We start from the raw sequence: 22,281 nt of genomic DNA, 5'->3' as shown, positions 1-22,281 counted from the left end.
GTGCTGTGGAGTCGGTTCCGACTCATAGCGACCCTGTACAGGGTTTCCGAGGCTGTAAATCTTTATGGGAGCAGAAAGCCTCCTCTTTCTCCCGCGGAACCGCTGGTAGTTTCGAACTGCTGACCTTGCGGCCCGCAGCCTGATTCGTAACCACTACGCTACCAGATTGTGAAGTATTTGAAAATACATGCTTTACATATTATCTTTTTCTAAAACAATATATATCATTAATTAGCATCTGAAATTCTCTGATATTGACCTTTTATTGTATTCAGTGGGAAAATGTTAAATTTAGTAGTCAGAACAATATAGGAGTCATAGGTTTTCTAAACACTGAACAGCCTTTTTTTTTTTTTTTTTGCTTTTTTAAAGTTTTAGAACTCCAGCTATCAAAAGATCAATCCTAGAAAGCTCTCCAAGAACTCCTACACCATTCAAACATGCACTTGCTGCTCAAGAAATTAAATATGGTCCCCTAAAGATGCTAGTAAGTTTCAGACAAGTTCTTGGTTTTACTTGGTTTACAAATATTTACAGAAATTTCCCTCTGACACAAAACTGTGCATCTTCCCGTTAGTCTCAGACCCCATCTCATCTTGTGGAAGACATACAGGACGTGATCAAACAGGAATCTGATGAATCTGGAATTGTTGCTGAATTTCAAGACAATGGACCACCTTTACTAAAGAAGATCAAACAAGAGGTAAATCTGAGCCCCTTTGGAAGGAGTAAGTGGCAAATCCTGTGCCCTGAGCTCTGTACTCAGTTTGCTTTCTGATTCTGGCATCTGTGCTGTGTAGCAGCACCATTTACAGGGAGTTCACAGAAGATCCAGGTAAAACCACTGTCAGACTGTAGGTGTGTGATCTTCCATTTGTCTAGTTCATGTTTGGACAGAGAATGTGCTAGAGACGAAAGAAACAAAAGCCAGGTAGCTTTTACCTCTGATTTTGGTATATAGCTAGAGAGTGAGTCCTGGTGTGGCACTGTGGGTTAATGCACTGGACTGCAGAGTCAGTTTGAACCTCATGGTCAGTGATTCAAGCTCACCAGATGCTCCTTGGAAGCCCTATACAGGGTCGCTATGGGTCAGAACCAACTCAATGGCACTTAACTACAACAATAGTGGTGGTGGTTATGTACTGTGGAGTAGGTTCCAACTCATAGCGACCCTGTATAGGGTTTCCGAGGAATAGTTGGTGGGTTTGAACTGCTGACCTTGTTGTTCAAACTGACTTTGTGATCCAGTGTTTATCCTACAGTGTCACACCAAGTTTCCATATATAGATTGTTGTTGTTAGTGCCATCGAGTAGGTTCCACTTATAACCACCATATAGGGTTTCCAAGGAACAACTGGTGAGCTTGAACCACTGACTTTGCAGTCCAGTGCATCAACCCAAAGTGCCACACCAGGACTCCCCATAATATGTATATGTTGTTGTTCTGAAGTGCTGTCGAGTTGATTCCGACCCATAGCGACCCTGTATAGGGTTTCCAAGGAGCAGCTGGTGAGCTTGAACCACTGACCTTGCAGTTCAAACAGCTTTGCAGTCTGACACATTAACCCACAGGGCCACACCAGGTCTCCATAATATGTATATAGTTGTTGTTAAGTGCCATTGAGTCGATTCTTACTCCTAATGAACCTGTATAGGGTTTCTGAGGAGCACCTGTTGGGTTTGAACTGCTGACCTTGTGATCTGAAGTCCAGTGCTCATCCTACAAGGATCACACATGGAGTTCATATGGCTATCTGTTAAGAGTCTGTTTCAACTTATTGCAACCCTATAAGTTGCATAGTAGAACTGCACTCCGTAGAGCTTCGTGATTATGACCTTTCGGTAGCAGATCACCAGGCTTTTCTTCTGAGTCACCTCTGAGTAGGTTTGAACTTTGGGGCAGTAGTCAAGCACTTAATCATTTGTACCATTCAGGAACTCCTCAGGGGTGTATTTATATACAAGTGGGAGAAACTAGCTTATAGAGATGAAAATTTTAACTTGGTGGTAAGCAGCACTTTTGATAGTTTAGAAACAAAAGCTCTGGAGTTTATTTTCATATTAGGGTAAGGGTTTGAGAGAGTGGCTAGAAATTTACTCTAGAGTGTAACTGTTTCCTGAGAAGTTCGAAGACAACTAAGCCCTTCCAATTTGTTCTTAGGTGGAATCTCCAACTGATAAAGTGGGCGACTTCTGCTCAAGCCATTGGGAAGGGGAGAGCCTGAATGCTCAGCTGTTTACACAGTCATCGCCGGTGACAGATGTACCGGTGAGTGTATGGGCAGGAGCCCCGTGCAATTCAGCACTCTTTAATGCAGCAAATGCAGCATGTCTCTTAAGTAGTCTCTCTCTCTCTTACATGACTATTTTTTATGCTGTTATTAAAGTGTTGAATAGAAAGTCGAGATTTTATTGATGTAATGTAAACAAATTCTGTTTCATTGCAGAATTTTTCATTTTCTTATGATTCAAGAGTTCTCACTTAAAAAGAATCTGCTGCATGAATGTACATAATTCCATGGAAATAGCATTTTTATATTTTCTTTAATTGATAGATTTGTCTCCTAAATTTGGTGTTTCCTTCTTGTTAAATTGTCTCTTCCTTAGCGATCTGTAGTGTCTAGCATAGTGCCAAGCACAGCGCTAGGCTCCCAGTAGACGCCAGTGTTGTATGCAATATTACACTGCTTTGGTTACCACCTTTAGATAGTTTCGGGATTCAGGTAAACTTATCTTTAAGTTTGTAAATTTTGAATGGTTGCCTTTATCTCAGAGCTAATAACGGTTTCAAATAATTATGAGGCATATGTTGTTATTAAGTGCTGTCTAGTCAGTTCTGATTCATAGTGACCTTGTATAGGATTTCCCAGGAACAGCTGGTGGGTTTGAACCACCAACCTTGTGGTTAGCACTCCAGTGCTGATCCTACAACACCGTAATATCAGTTACTATTGTAAGGACTTCGAATGTGTTAATACACTGAATTCTCACAACAATCCCATGAGGTTGGTAATATTATCCTAACTAATATATCAACTGGAGTCCTGGTATGGCGCTGCTGGTTAATGCACTGGGTTGCAAGGTTGGTTTGAACCGCAAGATCAGTGATTCAAGCTCACTAGCTACTCCTCAGAAACTCTATACAGGGTCGCTGTGAGTTGGAACCTACTCGACGGCACTTAACAACAACAACTCCATGCCCCAAAGTATAGCAATATTGGCTACCATGGAGTTAGGATTAGTACATAGTTGAGATCTCCTTCTAGTTCATGCTGTTGTTCTTAAGTGCCATCAAGTTCTGACTCATAGCCACCCTGTACAAGGTTTCCAAGGAGCATCTGGTGGGTTTCAACTGTCAACCTTGTGGTTAGCAATCCAGTGTTTATCCTATGGCACCACACCAGGACTCTTTCAGCTCATAGGGGAGAGAATTTCTGTCAGATACTTGCTTTTTTTTTCTCCCACACTAATATTTATCACCTCATAGTAATATCCTCCCTAAAGTGCTAGAATTATGTTGGCACTCATATTTTCCATCCTCATTTAAATGTAAAATTATTCTCTTTCCCTTTAGCATATTCTCACAAGTTCCGTTTTAATGACACCAGTATCTGAAGATGAAGACAATGTTCTCAAAGCATTTACAACTAAAACCAGATCTCTGACAAGTCCCTCACAGGTAATTACTAGTCCAACATTGTCATTGTTAAAAAACTGATGACTTGTGATTTTCTTTTTAGATCTAGGAGAGTGATGCTTTTAAACAATTTCTTAATGTCTAGAACTCTAAAGGAGCCCTGGTGTGATGCTGTAGGTTAAGCACTGGACTGCTAACCACAAGATCAATGTTTCAAATCCAACAGCTGTTCCTTGTAAACCCTATAGAGTAGGGGCAGGGAACCTTTTTTTACCAACATTTATAACATCATTCACGGACCATACAAAATTCTCAACTTAAAAATTAATCTGCTGTATTTGGTTACTCACCTCTAATTTGATGGCTGGAATGGCAGTTGCTTTGACAGGATCAAACTAAATGATTTCACAGGCCTGATGTTCCCCACCCCTGCTATATAGGGTCGCTGAGTTGGAACTGACTCAGCAGAACTTAACAACACCAACAAAACTCTAACCTTTATGCTTGTTATGTGAGACACCCTGGAACATTTTATTAGAGCCAGTCCTAATGCAGGATGAACTGAAACATATCTGATGGTATCTGAGACTACCTGTATCATGCATTACCTGTATCTTAATAATACCTCTGCATTTGAATATCATATACAATTTTATCTACATCTGCTTTTTGTTCCAAAACTTCTATATTTTTACTCTCCATCATAAGTAATCAAAGCTCAGATATTGTTTACATTTTAAAAGAAGTTTGAAGGTAACTAGATAGAAAATAATTGCAATTGATTTGACTATTAGCATCCATAGCTAGTGCAAATGGTTAAATGCTTTGGGCTGCTAACCAAAAGGTTAGAGAGAGGTTCAGGTCTACCCAGATTTGCCACAGAAGAAAGACCCAGTGATCTAATTTCGAAAACTCAGTCATGGAAAACACCTTAAAAGTAGTTCTGCTCAGACACACGTGTGATCACTGTGAGTCGGAGACAACTAGACACGGATTTGACTATTGGGATAAGAAAGCCAATGTTGTGTAGATAATCTAGTTGGCCATCTGCTGTCATGGTTTAATATCAAAAGCAATTTTCCTTGTAACACTGGAGTGGATGCATGTTGATGAAATACAACAAATTTTTTATTAATCCTGAGCCAAATGTAAATAAGAATGCAAATGTACTCTTCCAAATTATTTAAAGCAGTTCCCAACAGTGGCTAGACCAATACCCTGCCACCTGCACAGCTCTCCCTCTCTCCCTCTGTGTGCACACATCATAAATCCTGCAGCAGAGAAAGAACCTGGGGAACTCCTCAAAAGTGGTTGTTGTTAAGTCCCATCAAGGTGGTTCCAACTCATAGCAACCCTGTATAGGGTTTTCAAGGAGCAGCTGGTGGATTTAAACCACTGACTATATATATATAACTGCAAGGTCAGCATATATAAAACAACATATACATATGCTGTTGTTGTTAAATGCCATTGAGTCAGTTCCTACCCATAGTGACCCTGTATAGGATTTCTGAGGAGCAGCTGGTGAGCTTGAACCACTGACCTTGCAGTTTAAAATGACCCTGTAGGCCAGTGCATTAACCTACAACACCACACCAGGACTCTATATATGGCACTTAACAACAACAACATGTGTGTGTGTGTGTGTGTGTGTGTATAAGTGCCGTTGAGTTGGTTCTGACTCATAGCAACCCTGTATAGGATTTCCGAGGAGCAACTGATGAGCTTGAACTGCCGACCTTGCGGTTCAAACCAACCTTGCAGTCGAGTGCATTAACCCTCAGTGCCGCACCAGGACCCCACGGTTCTGTAAGTTAAAGGTATTTGATGAAGATGATAGACTTTGAAAAGCTTTCCCATATGCTTACAGGGCTTTAGTGTCACTGCAATTGTTGTTGTTAAGTGTTGCTGAGTTGGTCTGACTCATAGCAATCTGGTCTAGGTTTTTTGAGGAGCGGCTGGTGGGTTTAAATCACCAACCTTATGGTTAACAGTCTAGGGCTTATCCCACAGCACCACACCAGGACTCCATTATTGCAGTAGGCCTTCTCCTCTCAAACTGTGAGTATTTGAAAACTTCCTCTGTTTAATGGTGCCTGAAATCCCACCAATTAGAAATCTCTTTGTGTTGCTTGTCGTTAAGTGCCATCGAGTCGGTTTCAATGCACAGAGACCCTGTAGAAGGTTTCCAAGGAGTGGCTGGTGGGTTTGAACCACCCATCCTGGATGGTGCAAATAGAAAGTTGGTGGTTCAAATCACTGAGTGGCTTCTTGGAAGAAAAACCTGGCAATCTGTTTCCAAAAATTTAGCCATGGAAAACCCTGTGGAGCACAGCTCTACACTGACACATTTGGGTTCTCCAAGAACTAGATCTGACTCAATTACAACTGGTTTGGTTTTTGATGAGTCCTGATATTGCTCTCTAGGATAAGCACTGGACTGCTAACTGCAAGGTTAGTGGTTCAGACCCACCAGCCACTCCATGGAAACCCCATATGGGGTTGCTATGGGTCGGAACCGGCTCAGCACTCAACAGCACTTTACAACAACAAGAAGCTAGCTTAAGTTTGTTGTTTAGTGCCTTTGAGTCAGTTGTGACTCGTAGTGACCCTGTATAGGTTTTCCAAGGAAACTGAACATCCTACTAATATTACAATATATATTATGTAAAGTCTGACAAGAATGTCAGTATTTATGGAAAAAATAGATTATCTAATTTTTTTAAAGTTTATAATGCTATTACATTCTTTTTTAAATTATCAGTATGGAGCTTTATTAATAATATATTTATACGCCAATAGAAATATTGGTTATATTAAAAGAAAACTAAATAGCAGGTCTATTTTATTAATCAATAGTTCTAGCAGCTCTACAGACCATGACGTTTGTAGCCTGAAGTTAAGTCTTCTATGCATGGTAAAGATGCTATTTCTCAGTTCAACCAAAGTTAATAAATGAAACTTAAAACTCATTTGAAAATCAATGTTTTCATCTGCACTATATGGTTTATTAATGCAAACATATACTAATAATATCCTGTGTTGTTGTCATTGTTGTTAAGTGCCATTGAGTCTTTTCTGACTCATAGCAATCCTGTAGAGTTTCCAAGGAGTGGTAGGTGGGTTTGAACCACCAACCTTGTGGTTAGCAATCCTATAGCACCATACCAGGATAGATACCTAATTCCGCTTAAGAAATACTAAATGAATAAATGGCACTCAACAAGTATCTTCCTCACTTTTTGTCTTGGAGATCTCACTTCTGATTATTTAGAAATGTATGATTGCTAATTATCTCAAACTTTTATGATACATATTAGAAAATGTATCAATTGATTCTAAATATTGAGTCATATATTACATATAACCCTGAGTTAAGAGTATGTAACGTTTTACACAATGTGATAAAATTGATTAGTTAAACCATAGTTATTTCAGATTTCCATTGAAATCCAATTTGACCTAAATTAATTTGGCAGACTTCTTACATATGGTAATATTGAACACGTTGTTCATTTTTTAAATGATCTGGCTATTCAATTTAAGAGTACTTTTTGTAACCTATAAGTTTTTGATTTGTACTTATAATATGTTGTTGTTGTAAATGATGTCAAGTCGGTTCTGACTCATAGTAACCCTGATAGCGTTTCCAAGGAGCAGCTCCTGGGTTTAAACTGCAGACCTTTTGATTAGCAGTCCAGTGTTTATCCTACAGTGCCACACCAGAACTCCATATTTATAGTATAATATAATGGTACCTTACAAGTGGTAAGTATTTTGAGTTTAAAAATTATTCAAATTCTAAAATGTTGTTAAGTGTCATCAAGTCTGTTCTGCCTCATAGAGACCCTATATGGAGTTTCCAAGGAGCCGATGGTAGGTTTGAACCATGGACCTTGTGGTTAGCAGTCCAGTGCTTATCCAACAGCACCACAACAGGACTCCAATGCTAAAATAGTTTGGGTAATTAGATTCCATGGTCTTCATTAAAAAGTACTATTACAAAAATATCTCTATGGTTTGCATACAATCCCATTAAGATGAGGCTTTCTGCTCCCGTAAAGATTAACAGCCTCAGAAACCCTGTACAGGGTCGCTGTGAGTCGGAACTGACTCCATGGCACATAACAACAACAACAACAACATGTTGTTGTTAAGTGCCATCGAGTTGATTCCGACCCATAGCGACTCTGTATATTTGATATAAGTGACAGTATTTCAATGCTTTTTTTTTTTGCAATGTGACAAATTTGGTGGTTTAAAAACAATGTTATTTCAGATATTTACATTTATAATCCAATTTCACCTAAACTAGGTAGATTTCTCACATATGGTATGATTGAATACATTGTTCATTTATTATACTTAAAACTTAAGTACATATATCAGATACTAAGTGGGACATTATGTAAATCATATAGACATTTTTATCATAGTACTTCTAATTAATTAAAACAATGAAATTTAATTACTCAAACTGTTTTAGAATTTGGATGCTTTTAAAACTTAAAATATTTGTCACTTGTAAGTTATAATTGTTTACCCATCCAGTTATCTAAATAAATATACTTAGGTACAAGGACTATTTCAGCAGTAAACTAATAGTCACTGTATTTGATACTGAAAACTGTACTGACTACACAAGTTTGTGGTGTTTTGCCATTTCAGCTTTGATCATCCCTGGCTTAATTATGGTAACACCATTTTAGGCGGAGCAATTATTATTTTTGAGGCCCATAGACCTTTATGATTTGACTTCTAATGTACATATGTTTATAAAAAGTATGGGGAGCAAGGTGGCTCCCTAGAATAAACACTGGACTTTTAGCCACAAGGTCAATGATTTGATCCCAACACCGCTCTGTGGGGGTGGGGGGAGGAAATGAAACTTTCTGCTCCCACAAAGATTTATAGCCTTGGAAACTCTATTGTTATGTGCCGTGGAGTCGGTTCCAACTCATAGCGACCCTACACAGGGTTTCCTAGGCTGTTAATCTTTATGGGAGCAGAATGCCTCAACTTTCTCCCGCAGAGCAGCTGGTAGTTTTGAACTGCTGACCTTGCGGTTCGCAGCCCGATTCATAACCACTACGCTACCAGAGCTTCTTTGGAAACTCTATACAGGGTAACTATGACTCGGAACTGGCTCCACGACATTTAACAACATGTGTAGATTACATTTAATATTTGTATATCAGAAATGCAAGAAGCTACACATTTGATGATTTATTATGATAAATTTCAAACAGATACAGAAGTAAAAAAAAATGCTCCATGATCTAACTTTGTTATTAACATTTTTGACATATGTTTCATCTTTTTATGAAGTATTTTAAAGCAAATTTAAAATGTATCTTATTCTTATATACTTCCAACTGTATCTACAAAAATAAGAATGTTTTCAAATACGACACAATACCTTATCACACACTATTATTAACACAATGCTTTAATACTCTAATTCCCAGACTATATTCAAATTATCCCTTTAATCCAAGATTCATAGTGACTCTGTCTAGGTTTTCTGAGGAGCGGCTAGTGAGCTTGAACCACCGACTTTACAGTCCAGTGCTTATCCCACAGTGGCATTTTCATAGCTAGACCAGTGCTATTCCACAGAACTTTCTACATTAAATGGAAATGCCCATGTGCTTCTGTCTAGTATGACGGTTACTAGTCGTATGCAGCTATTGAGCCATTAGAATTTTTCATTTTAGTTGGCTTGTATTAATTTACATTTTAATAGCCCCATTTCTACTTTTCATCCTGAAATCAGCCTTTTCTTCAAGTAACTCTGAGTGTTGTTAGTGGGAACTGGTATGTAGAGACCAAAATAGGGTGCTAAGTTTTCCCTCTGTATTTTTGTTTTTGAGAAGCACTTTGCCCTCTCCCCTAATTTATAAACTATAGTCCTTCAATACAGGTTTGTCTTAGCCAGGCACAAATAATATTATACTTACTTTGTAAATTATTTGTGCTTAATCTTTTTCCAAAGGAGCCCTGGTAGCGTAGTGATTACGAGTCAGGCTGCGAGCCGCAAGTTCGAAACTACCAGTTGTTCCGCGGGGGAAAGATGAGGCTTTCTGCTCCCGTAAAGATTTACAGCCTCAGAAACCCTGTGCAGGGTCGTTATGAGTCAGAACCGACTCCATGGCACTTAACAACAACAATAACTACATTCAGGCAGCTGTGTGACCTTATAATGCTAGTTTTCTTTAAAGACAAAATAAGTACTTTAATTTTAAATTGAAAAATCAAAATATTCTTATAATAAAAATATGTGGAGATATTTTTTTATTTTCTGTCTTTCTTGTGACTCAGAATATGTTAGATACTCATGCTACATCACTGTTAGTACTCTGCCTTGCCCCCCATTTTCTATGTAAGTCGAGGTAGAATACAAAATAGATTGACACATTGGCTACAAAAGTGGGCTTAAACATAGGAATGTTTGAGAGGATGATCAGAACCCGTCAATATTTCATACTCTTGTACACAGGATTACGATGAGTCAGAACCGACTCCTCAGTACCTAACAACATCAACAGAGGTAGAGTAGAGCTTGTAAAATGATCACAAATAAGGAACTAGCGAACATGTTTGATTTCAGACGGGAAAGGCAGGTTCACCAAGGAACACTATAGAAGTCTGCAATTCAAATGTTATCCCGAGAGACAGCCTCCTGGGTGAATTTGTGGCTTTCCCCTGTCCCTTTCCTCTGTCATCAAAGGGTCTGGGAAGGCAGACACACACACACACATAAACACACAGTTTCCTCCTGAGCAAGGAGAAGAGCTGCTGGTTTCTTCTGTATGTTCTCAATATGCTTCACATTTTGAAATAAATACATTATACTAATAAAGATATCTTAAGGTGGACATCTTTATGAATAGATCTGAAACTGTGCCTTCTGGCTTTAAGCCTTCTGAACTTCTGTATTTGTCGCTTAAATTATAATTTCCTTTTATTCCTATTTAAAAACCCAACCTAAACGATGTGTTCATATGCTTTTTACCAACTCACTTTCCTCTTTTTTGTAACCACAGAATGACAGCCTTAAATTTTAATTTCCTGACTTGACTTGTCATGGACTTACTTTTTTTAAAACAGTGAGTTTAATTTAAGTAAATGTCTCAACCATTATTTAAACATATTTGAACAGCATCAAAGCCTTTAAAAGTATTTGCAAGCAATTGAAACTCACTTTTTCCCTCGGCTTTTTAGTTCAGTGTGTATTGGGATTGCACCTGTTTTATATGAATTGTTTATGAAACTTCTGTTTTTCAAAGAAATAAGACAAAACCTTTTTGCAGGATATGTTTAGCAGAGGTGTGTAATAAATAAGCATGAGAACAGTAGGAACATGGGATCAAGTCGGTTCCGACTCATAGCAACTCTGTATAAGGTTTCCAAGGAATGGCTGGTGAGTTTGAACTGTCAACCTTATGGTTCAAACTGACCTTGCAAGCCAGTGCTTTATCCCACAGCACCACACCAGTACTTCACCATTTTCAAGTCACATGGTTATAAACTAACCTGTTCAGAACAAAATGCTCTTATCTGTAAATCGGGGACCACAGTACGAGGGGACTTCAAAAACTTCATGGAAAATTTTCATTATATTTTAATTCCATTTTCCCACGAACTCTTTGAAGTCCCCTTGTGTGTTCTCCATTCAGTGCACAGATTGCTGTGAGAATCAAATGGCTGTCCTATTGCTTTCAAGATGGCAGCACATTAGAAAACGTCTGTTGTGAATTGCACAGCCCTGCTCCACTCTAATTATTGCTGGTATGTTTGAGTCCATTGTTGGGAGTTCTGTGTCAATACATATCACTGAGAGTTTCCCTCATTTTTACTGACCTTCTACTTTACCAAGCAGCCTGTCTTTTTAGGGCAATTGGTCTTTTCTGAGGATAAGTCCACACTCAGTGAGCTTAAGTATGACTATCCTCACTTCCAAGGAGAATTCTGATTGCATTTCTTCTAAAACTGATTTGTCCTTTTTTTTTTGGCAGTCCATGATATATTCAATATTCTTCACCAATACCACTATTAAAATGCACAATTTCTTCTGTCTTTCTTATTCATTGTCCAGCTTTCACATGCATATGAGGCCACTGACAAGATCATGACTTGGGTCAGGCATCCATTTGTCTTCAAAGTGACATCTTTGCTTTTTAAAACTTTAAAGAAGTCTTTTGTGGCAGACTCGCCCAGCGAAATATGTTATCAGATTCCTTGACTGCTGCTTCCATGGACGTTGATGGTTGATCCAAGTAGAATTAAATCATTGAAAACTTCAGTTTCTTCTTCACCTATCAAGATGTTGCTAATTTTTCCAGTTTTGAGGATTTTTGTTTTCTTCACAGTATCATTGGTGGAATGACTATGTAGAGCTGCACATAGTTCCTGTCCTTAGAAATGCAGGGAAGGAGGTCTCTCTAATGGCCAGGTTATGTTGCATGGTGGTGTATTATCTCCTCTTGCATGTTCTCTGTCATTCCCTGCTCCACTCTTGTAGAACTGTGTCAGTGGGTCACCAGAAGAGCTGGCTAATTCACTAATTCCTTAAAATAAAGATAGATCTCTTTGGTGTTATGAAGAGGAAACAACTGGTTTACTAGTTTTCTCTCTTTTTCTGCTGCCTTTGTTGGCATGAAAATGGTCTACCTGTGGCATAGATCTTTCCGGGCATTTCTCAGTGTAGTATGTTGCTATTCACCCCACTTCTGTCGGATGCTGCTGTACTCATTTGGTTCTCCTTTTTGGTCAATTTTTCCACTTACCCTGGCAACAATTCACCTAGTTATCAGTAATGTTTCAGTGACCTGCTTTCAAAATGTGTTATGACTTAAGCAAGTTTGCAGTGTACAGCTTTTGGACTGAATTCAGAAAAGCCAAGTGCATGTGGAAGATCTGTAGAATTCAGGGTCAGAGTGTCCTGCCTCAGTCATTAGATGTGGATTTTTTGTTGTTAGTGATGATGACACACAGGGAAAAGAAACACTGAGAGTGCGTCTTCCTCAGGTCAGCAAAGATAGAATTGCTTTACAGCAGTTTAGTGTTTGTCTTAATCTTAATAGTTGGGAACTGCTATATGACTGGAGACCTGATGTGCTGCTGCAGGATAATGTGCTAGACAACAAGGTCAGTTGGAATCTCAAGGTGGAGATTCAAACCCACCAGCCGCTCCTTGGAAACCCTATACAGGGTAGCTATGGCTTGGAACCCAGTCAACGGCACTTAGCAACAACAACAACACTATATGACTAAGGAAAGAGCTATTCTTCCAAAAAACTGTGAGAGAAACAGTTGGAAAGTATATAAGCATGCAAGATGAAAAGACCCCAAGATATATCCGGGACAAACTCCAAAGTTGGGAGACTTTATCTCATTCATCTACATTAAAACTCACTGCCATCGAGTCCCTGCCAACTCAGAGAGACCTTATAGGGCAGAGAAGAACTGTGTCTTAGGGTTTCTGAGACTGTCAGGCTTTATAGGAGTTGTTGTTGTTAGGTACCATCAAATCGGTACTGACTTTATGCACAACAGAAAAAAACACTGCTCGATCCTGGGCCAACCTCACTACCATTGCCATGCTTGAGTCCATTGATGCTGCCACTTAGCCAATCCATCTCGTTGGTAGTCTTCCTCTTTTTCTCTGACCTTCCATCTTACCAAACATGATATCATTCTCCAGCGACTGGTCCCTCCTGACAATATGTCTGAAGTATGAGAGACGAAGTTTGGCCATCTTGGCCTCCAAGGAGCACTCTGGCTGCACCTCTTCCAAAAGAGATCTATTGGTTCTTTTGGCAGCCCATGGCACTTTCAATATTCTCCTCCAACACTATAACTCAAAAGCATCAATTCTTCTACGGTCTTCCTTATTCACTGTCAAGCTTTCGCATGCGTATGAGGTTATTGAAAATACCATGGCTTGGGTCAGGAGCACCTTAGTCCTCAAGCTGACATCTTTGCTCTTCAACACTTAAAAAAGGTCTTGTGCAGCAGGTTTGCCTAATGCAATACGTCGTTTGATTTCCTGACTGCTGCTTCCATGAGTGCTGATAGTTGATCCAAGAAGAATGAAGTCCTTGACAACTTCAGTCTGTTCTCCGTTGATAAAAATGTTGTTTATTGGTCCAGTGGTGAGGACTTTTGTTTTCTTGACATTGAGATATAATCCATACCGAAGGCTGTGCTCTTTGATCTTCATCAGTAAATGTGACCCTGCTGGTATTTAAAATACCGGTGGTATAGCTTTCAGAATCACAGCAACTCACAAGCCACCACAGGACGCCAAACTGACAGACGAGTGGTGGTTCTAGGAGTAGACTTCTTCATCTTTCTCCCATGGAGCAACGGGTGGGTTTGAACCTTGTAGTTTGCAGTCCAGTGTTTAATCACTGCACTACTAGACCTCTTTTCATCTATATGAGTTATTAGGCTTGGGTGGGAACTGGTGACTTTAGACTCTCCTGAGAATTGGTGTAGTCACCCTATGGACCTTTAATCCCCTAGCTGTTGAGGTTCTTTTTAATGAAAAACTAGCAACCCTGAAATTAGAGCAATTAACTGTTTTGTACAGACATAGGGAAACATTTGTGTGTCAGACAGCTTTAGCAGCCTTACCTGGCAAATTTCATCTCAAGACTCTCCCCTATCTTTCAAGATACAATTAGAGATTTCTACATTTTCTCTTATAACTGACATACTTTAAAAAGATGTTCCTTTGGGAGGAAAGTCTGCCTTTTAGAATTTTAGTCCAGAATAGATCTTGTCTTCACAGGGGCTAAATAGAAGAACCAAATCATCCTTCTTTCTTATACTCTTGGACACTATCCCTACCTACTTCTTATTTAAGAAGAGAAACAATATAATGCATTCTCAACAATACAATTTTTCAAAAAAAAAATTTTTTTTTCTGTTAGGACTATAAATTGTAAAACACATAATTTGTCCAGGCTTTTGACCTCAGCAGCTATTGTGTGACATTGTTATATGAATATAATAATAATAGTTGTTGTTGTTCAGTATGGTGAAAAAAATATTTCCTAAATGAAAATGCAGAGAACTTCTAATTCTGACAGAAAACCACCTGTGGGCATGGTCTTGCCTGTTTTATTTCTCCTGTTTTATACAAAGGATCTGAGTATTTATTTAAAGTGCTTTAACAGGATATCCCAGCTAAAGCTTTGACAGACTGTTTACAGTTCACTTCTGCCCATGGGCAAATAAAGGCGTATTACAGGATAAGCAAGATGTCTGTGCTGGCAACAGTAAGATGTTCGGGCAGGATTATCAGTGTTGGAATGAATGAAGGGAGAATGACATGTCTGGGAATAACACCATGGGTTAGTAACGTAACAAGAATTCATGTGCAGAAATCCATAATTCTTAATCAATTTCCTGTATAAATGAAACTAAAATTTAAAGAGAGGAAATAAAGAGGATGCGCAAAGATAGCCGTGACAGCATTAAAACATATTCTTCCAGCACAAAGACGTCTTAATCCTCCTTTGTCAAAACTATTCTGTCTGCTTGAAAAGTTGCCCTAGGGCCCCAGGGCTTCAAGCTAGGGAGAGAGGATATAGTAGCAAGGGAGAAGGCAGCTGCCATGGCAGCTATTGGGCCTGAACCTTTCTTTTTTAACCTGACTACTTTACTTTTTTTAATTTTCTTTTACAGTCACACCATGGCTGTATGTCTGCTCTAATTAAATTTTTTCACCCACTGTTATCATCTTGTAAGAAGTCTTTGCCTGGTGTGCTGTAGCACATAAACACTGCCCACTCACCCTTGCCTCTTTGTTCCTGTACAATCGTCCTCCTACACAGGGGCTCTCTACACAATGGCTCCTCTCCAAGTGGCTCCTCACACAGTGGCTTGTCCACACAGTGACTCTTCTCACACAGGCTCCTCCACACAGTGGCTCCTCCACACACGTGGGTCTCTCACACAGTATCTTCTCCACATAGTGACGCTCCCATACTGTGTCTTCTCCACACAGTGGCTCCCCTACATGGCGACACCTCCACAGTGACTTTTGTTTATTGGTGTTGGTGTATGTTCGGAGATTCAGGGAACTTGATCAGGTGTTCCAGTTGTCCTGTTCGCCATAGTTCAGAACTTTTATAACTGTACTTTTTAGAAACCATGTATTTCAGTCAATTTGTTTCTTGATAAATTTCAGTTATTTTGACCTTAGAGAAACTGGTTCATCTTTTATGGCCCTGCAAGAAGACCTAAATATGAATAATGAGTCATGTGGAAGAACTAATAAAACAAAATCAAATTTCAAGCTGAAAATACTTGAAGTCAATGATACTCAGTATTAGATTTTTCTGAACAGACTTTGGGAATTCTGAGTCAACCTAAGTTCTATATAGCAAAGGATTAGAATTTGACTTTTATCAGGAGGCATATTAAATGCAAGCATAAAATTATTTTAACATAGTAATTTCAGATACTTAATTAAACTTTTAGGAAATCAATAATTCTGTATTAATCGAAGCCCAGGAAGATAGAACCTTATTAAGCCAGAGAAAAAGATAAATGATCTTTTCCTTCCTAGCTCTTCACTTTTCTCTCCATTCTCACTTTCTGTCTTCCTTTCCCACCAATTATATATATGGACTCTCTCAGGATGTGTCTTTTTGGGGTTTGTGTGCATCTTTATGTAAATTTTCCCTCAGAAACCCTATGCAGGGTTGCTATGGGTCAGAACCGACTCGAGGGCATTTAACAACAACAACATAAGGTCCATAAGGAACTTTGATAGTGTTGTTGTTGTTGTTAAGTGCCGTCGAGTCGGTTCCGACCCATAGCGACCCTGTACAGGGTTTCCGAGGGTGTAAATCCTTACGGGAGTAGAAAGCCTCATCTTTCTCCCGCGGAGCGGCTGGTAGTTTCGAACCGCTGACCTTAAGGTTCGCAGCCCGATTCGTAACCACTACGCTACCAGAGTGGTTACTAATTGGGCTGCTAACCTAAAGCAGTTCAAAACTACCAGCTATTCCATGGGAAAAAGATGAGACTTTCTGTTTCCGTAAAGATTTACAGCCTTGGAAACCCTGTACAAGGTCTGTATGAGTCGGAAGTGACTCCACGGCACACGACCATAAGATCCATGCACTTTTCTCTCTGAACTTCTAACCCTTATTTCTAAGCATTCCACAGCTCTTCTTAGTACACCCACCCTATTTAATGATACAGTTTACAACTGAGTCATATATGCCATTCCTACAGTGACCACAAACGTAAGCCTGGTGATTAAAAAGATAATATTAAATTTTATTTTTTAAACTGGTTTCTTATGTCATTATAGTGTTTGAGTGTTTGAAGGCAAAGTTATAACAATGAATTAAACTGAACTATGTCATTTGGATGAACAGATACACAGAGCAGATCCACGTGTTGGAGTCTAGAAAAGTATCTTTCAGACTTATTTCAGGGAAAGATTTTAGCTACCCTGGTGATGTTGTTTGGACAAACATTAAATGTGACTTAGTGGCAGAAATCCCAATCCCAAAGGAGCTCTGGTGGTTTATACATTGGATTGTTAAACTCAAAGTTTTGTGGTTCAAGCCCAGCAGGCGCTCCATGGGAGAAAGATGAGTCAATCTGCTCCCCTAAAGATTTAGTCTCTGTAACGGAAAGGAGCACACTTGGTCCATTAGGGTCACTATGAGTCGAGATTAATTCCATGGAAGTGGGAGTGGGTAGTAGTGGCAGATGTCAATTCAGAGGACCTGGCATTTGTCCTGTTTGTGATACAATTTCCTAGAGAGTAGTAGGGTCGTCCATCTTGCTATGTAGTATTGTAAGTTATGAGTTGAGTTTCTGACTTTCAGAGTAAATGTGTCTACTTCAACAGTGTCATTAACTTTGATGATAAAATGGCATTTCAGATTAAGCTTTTGTCTCATGAAAGTTTACAAGTTGGGGCACAGAAACCCTACCATACTCTAAATACCACATTCGTTATATCATTTTTTTAAAAAAATACAAAAAAACCCTCTTGTGGTAGAGTCGATTGCAACTTGTGGCGACCCCACCTGTGATAGAGTGAATTGTGTTGGAACCCTAACTTCTATGTATGTGAATGTGGTCCCATTTGAGGACAGGGGTTTCTTTATTGTGCCCATATCTGTGCAAGATGTGTCATTTGAAATGTAAAAGAAGGAGACTAAGGCACAGAAACAAGGAATCACAGATGGAGGATGACAGATGCTGTGCCACCCCAAGATTGCCAAGGAGCCGAGGACCAGAAACTGAAAACAGACAAGGCCTTCCCCCAGACTGGCAGAGGGACAAAGCCTTCCCCAAGAGCCTGTGCTCTCAGTTCAGACTTCTAGACTCTGAACTTGAGAAAATGAATTTCTGTTCATTAAAAACTACCCACTTATAGTATTTCTAATACAGCAACACTAAGTGTGGCACTGTAGGATAAGCTTGGGACTGCTAACCTCAAGGTTGGCAGTTCAAACCCACCAGCCACTCCTTGGAAACCCTATACAGTGTCGCTCTGAGTAGAAACCAACTCCATGGCACTTAACAACAAGAAAAAACTATGACACTGTGTGTATCAGAATAGAATGCACTCCATAGGATTATCAATGGTTATAAACTTACAGAAGTAGATTGCCAAATTTTTTCTTCCACAGTGTCTCTGGGTGGATGTGAACAGACAACCTTTCAGTTAGCATCTAAACAAATTAACTGTTAGCACCACCCATGTACATACTAGATGCTTGTTAAATTTGTCATTTTAATCCATTGTATCCCCACTCTATCCCAAAGCAATGTGCAAATTGCAGCTTCCTGGCTCTTTCATGCTAACTTTTCCACCTGGTCAGACTCCTATCCCACATAAGTCTCGCCTACTCTTGCCCTTACCCCAGAGCATTGCTCTGGCAATTCCTGGATACTCACAGCTCTTTCACATTCTATTATTCCTCTTCTTATTTCCCATGTTCATTGTAGATCCTAAAAGATACTTCAAGCTCTGGAAAACAAAGCCTCTCTTTTCTTACCCCTCTTTTGCCCTATGGGGAAAAATTCCCCTTAAATGTCAATACCAAGAATGGTTTTGTGTTTTCTAAACTACTGGTTTGGTGCTAAGATTATCTGATTGTATTTCTGTTTCCCTCATTACATTGACTGCTGTGGAGCTCAGTGTCAAGCTGGAGCTGGAGCAGACCTTACTAGATACTAAAATGACTATCTTTAAAATTTTTGTGTAGTGTTTTAGCAGGAATTTACCTAGTTGTATTGTGCTTCACTTTATTGCACACCACGGTGCATGCACTGTTCTTCAGAGCACGTATTTTGTATACAAGTCTTACCCCATCTTTATATTGTTTCTTTTTTCCACATGTATCTCTTGGTGACCCTGCTTTCTGCACTTTTTATACCATTACCTTGTGTTCGTTTTGCAAGCATCTTAAATCCTTCATGAAACTCAGGAGGAATAAAAAGTACGTATTTAGTGTGAGGCAGCATGGAGCCATGGCAAGAGCTGGAGCTCTTAGGTAGACCTGGGTTCAAAGTCACTCCACCACTGACCTGCAGAGTGGCTTTGAGCAAGTTACCTCCACTCTCCTAAGTCTTTATTTCCCAGTCAGATCAAGGAGAGACGGGGCCTACCTCACAGTGGGGCTTAACTGTCTGCATGAGCTAAAATGAGTAAAGTGTCAAAAGCTACCCTGATATCCAGATGTTGCCCATTAGACATGAGTTCTATCTTGTCTTCCAGTGTGTCTTTGAAAGTTAAGCTCTTATTAAAGACTATTGACTTACTCTTCTAGGAGATGCAAATCATTTGGAAGTGGATGAATGGTGATGGTTGCATGATATGGTGAATGTAGTTAACGTCACTGAATGATGTTGTTAAGTGCCATGGAGTCAGTTCCAACTCATGGAGACCCTAGATAGGGTTTCCAAGGAGCAGCTGGTGGGTTTGAACTACCAACCTTGTGCTTTATCCAGCAGCTCCACATCAGGACTCCAATGTCACTGAATGGTACATTTAAAAATGATTAACATGTCAACTGTTTTGTCACATATACTATACCACAATAATTTTTTTTTTTATTTGGGGCAGTCCTGGTAGGACACTGTAGGATAAGCACTGAACTGCTAACTACAAGGTCAGCAGTTCAAATCCACTAGCCACTCCTCGGAAACCCTATGCAGGGTTGCTATGAGTCATAACAGACTTTACAGCACTTAACAACAACATACTGAAAAGCATATATTTTTAAGTTAATTGATGAAAAAATATGTATTATAAGTATTGTTCAATTCCAGCACCCAGAGAAGCTTCTTTCCACAGACAACTCAATTGGCTTGAGTGAATGCCTGCAGCTCACCTTGGGTTTCTGTAAAACTGTCTTCATACCTGTCTCCAGTGCTACAAAATTGTCTAATAAACAAAAAGAATTAAAGCATGAAGATGTGACTGTATCTTCTGATTCTGTTTGGAGTATGTTTTCTCTCTTAACAATAAACAATTTCTGATAAATAATAGGGTCCATGAGTGGCATAAACAGTTAAGACAATCAACTACTAACTGAAAGGTTGGCAGTTTGAACCCACCTAGAGGTACTTCAGAAGTAAGATCCCGTATTCTGCTTCCAAAGGCCATGACCTCGAAAACCCCATGGATCGTAGTTCTACTTTGTACACATGGGGGGTCACCATGAGTCGATAATTCTATTCTGCAACACCTGAGATCTCCATGAGTCAGAATCAATTCAGTGGCAACTGGTTTGGTTTTTGAAATGTAATATCACTTAAGAATGCTGAATTCCTGGGGACCAGAGAATCAGAGATCTACCTAACAAAGGCTTGCTGGTGTCAACCACTTGATAGTTGGCTATAAAAAGTTTCATAGCCTGGCTCTGCTGGGATCAAGACTCAAATTTGTACTTCCTGGTCTGATCTTGCTTTCTCTCCGTCAGCCTTGTAGCAGTACCTGGGAATCCGCCTCCTGTGGGAAGACAGAGGATCAGATGACAGCTTCCGGTCAAGTTCGGAAATATGTGAATGCATTCTCAGCCCGGACTCTGGTCATGTGAGACATTTCCAGACAAGCATTATGGTTTTAAGAACACTTCATCTTGACTTGAGATTTATCATTCCTCTACATGAAACTTTTCATGAATGGAAGAAGACCTTATTTTTGTTGTATTACAACAGTTGAGAGCAACACAAAGTGCATTTAGTTGGCCGAAATCTTATTGGATTTCACCCAACTAAAAGGATTTTAAAAAATAATTAACAGTCTTACCTAAATTATTAGGTAATGAATTGTAGTCATTTGTTAATATCTTAATGCAGATTTTTTAAAGCATAAAGTGATTTATCTGTATTTTAGAGGAGCCAACAAACCAGTATTTTCTCTTGTGATAACTTTTTTGAATTTTTACATTAAAAAAAGGTATTTCAATGTTTCACTTTTCTCAATCACTAAACACAATACATTGATAAAAAAAAAATTCAGTATAAGCATTACTATAAATGTCAACTTAATACCATAGGATAATTAACTGAGATTATAAATACTCATTTATGGTTAATAGCATTGGAGGTACATTTACTGTACTAAACCATTTTATGAGTTTTTTGTTAGCTTGCTTTAAAAATTATTACTGTACGAAATAGTTTTATAAAAAATTTTATATTTTTATTCAGTAATTTAATTTTGTAAATGCCAAATGAAAAATGTGTTTTGCTGCTATGGTCTTAGCCTGTAGACATGCTGCTAGTTTCAGAAAGGCAAGTAGAGCTTTGAATGGAAAGAAAAGAGACTTGGTGTTAGGTAATTGACTATGCACTAGTATTTCAAACTTTTTTATTTTTTTATATATATATATATAAATATATATATACATTTTTTTTCCTTTTGTAATACATTGGAAAACTTGTTTGGGAGATTTTGCATTTGTTGTTGTTTTTTGTTATTGTTGGTTTGTAAGAGCATGCACTGCACTTCTTTATTGGGAGATCTATGTTGTTGATGTCCTATGTTTTGTTTTGAGTTTAGCCTGACTACTCTTTAATTCAGGTGTTATGTGTTTGAGCACATCCATGGTTTCTAAGTGTATGGTTTCAGAACTGCTGCACAGAGCCTGTGTTTGCAGCTGGGAGACAGAAAACTGGGAGTGAGAGCTAGTTGCTGCCTTAAGAACATTTGGTGCAGGATGGCCGGCACTGAACTTTTGTTATGACAGTGTACTTACTGCCTTGTAGAGAAATAAAGCTGTGCCCTTATTTTACTTACTTTGGACTTCTCTCTTATTCATGATTGTAATACTTTTAAGAAAATGACGGCAACTCAGTACAATTAAATTGCACGGTATCTGAACTCAGTGTGAAGAAGCCAGAATCTTACTTTGGAAAAAGGAACAGATAAACCAACTTAAAACGTTGACAGAATAATCATGTACAGAATGACCACTGTAAAACATCTTCCAGACTTTATCAACCAGAGGTCCAGCAGCATTCTAACTGAGATGATTCAAGGAGAGTTCATTTATGAAGAGACAGGTACCACAGCTATGGGCAGGGTGAAGAACCACAGAGGTAGTGTAGGCACATGAATACAGGCTTCTAGGGTACTGGCATTTGCA

General features: G+C 39.0%; 1 protein-coding gene across 8 annotated transcripts in view; it reads left to right on the top strand.

The window, feature by feature from the left end:
* MYB (v-myb avian myeloblastosis viral oncogene homolog) overlaps positions 1-21,932 on the top strand; it is a 44,521-nt gene extending 22,589 nt beyond the window's left edge. For 6 of the 8 annotated variants that reach the window (XM_006834637.1, XM_006834636.1, XM_006834633.1 and 3 more), the window contains 5 exons: positions 373-487; positions 578-703; positions 2,162-2,269; positions 3,575-3,679; positions 20,611-21,932. In XM_006834637.1, coding sequence (XP_006834700.1) covers positions 373-487; positions 578-703; positions 2,162-2,269; positions 3,575-3,679; positions 20,611-20,727 — 571 coding nt within the window. In that variant the 3' untranslated portion in view covers positions 20,728-21,932. The remainder of the gene's footprint in view (positions 1-372; positions 488-577; positions 704-2,161; positions 2,270-3,574; positions 3,680-20,610) is intronic. The other 2 variants (XM_006834635.1, XM_006834638.1) reach the window with 2 other exon arrangements.
* Positions 21,933-22,281: the final 349 nt, after the last annotated feature.

The sequence above is a fragment of the Chrysochloris asiatica genome, unplaced genomic scaffold (assembly GCF_000296735.1).
Source record: "Chrysochloris asiatica unplaced genomic scaffold, ChrAsi1.0 scaffold00013, whole genome shotgun sequence".
Lineage (NCBI taxonomy): Eukaryota > Metazoa > Chordata > Mammalia > Afrosoricida > Chrysochloridae > Chrysochloris > Chrysochloris asiatica.
The sequence above is the reverse complement of the archived record's forward strand: the minus strand, read 5'-3'. Positions and strand labels throughout refer to the sequence as shown.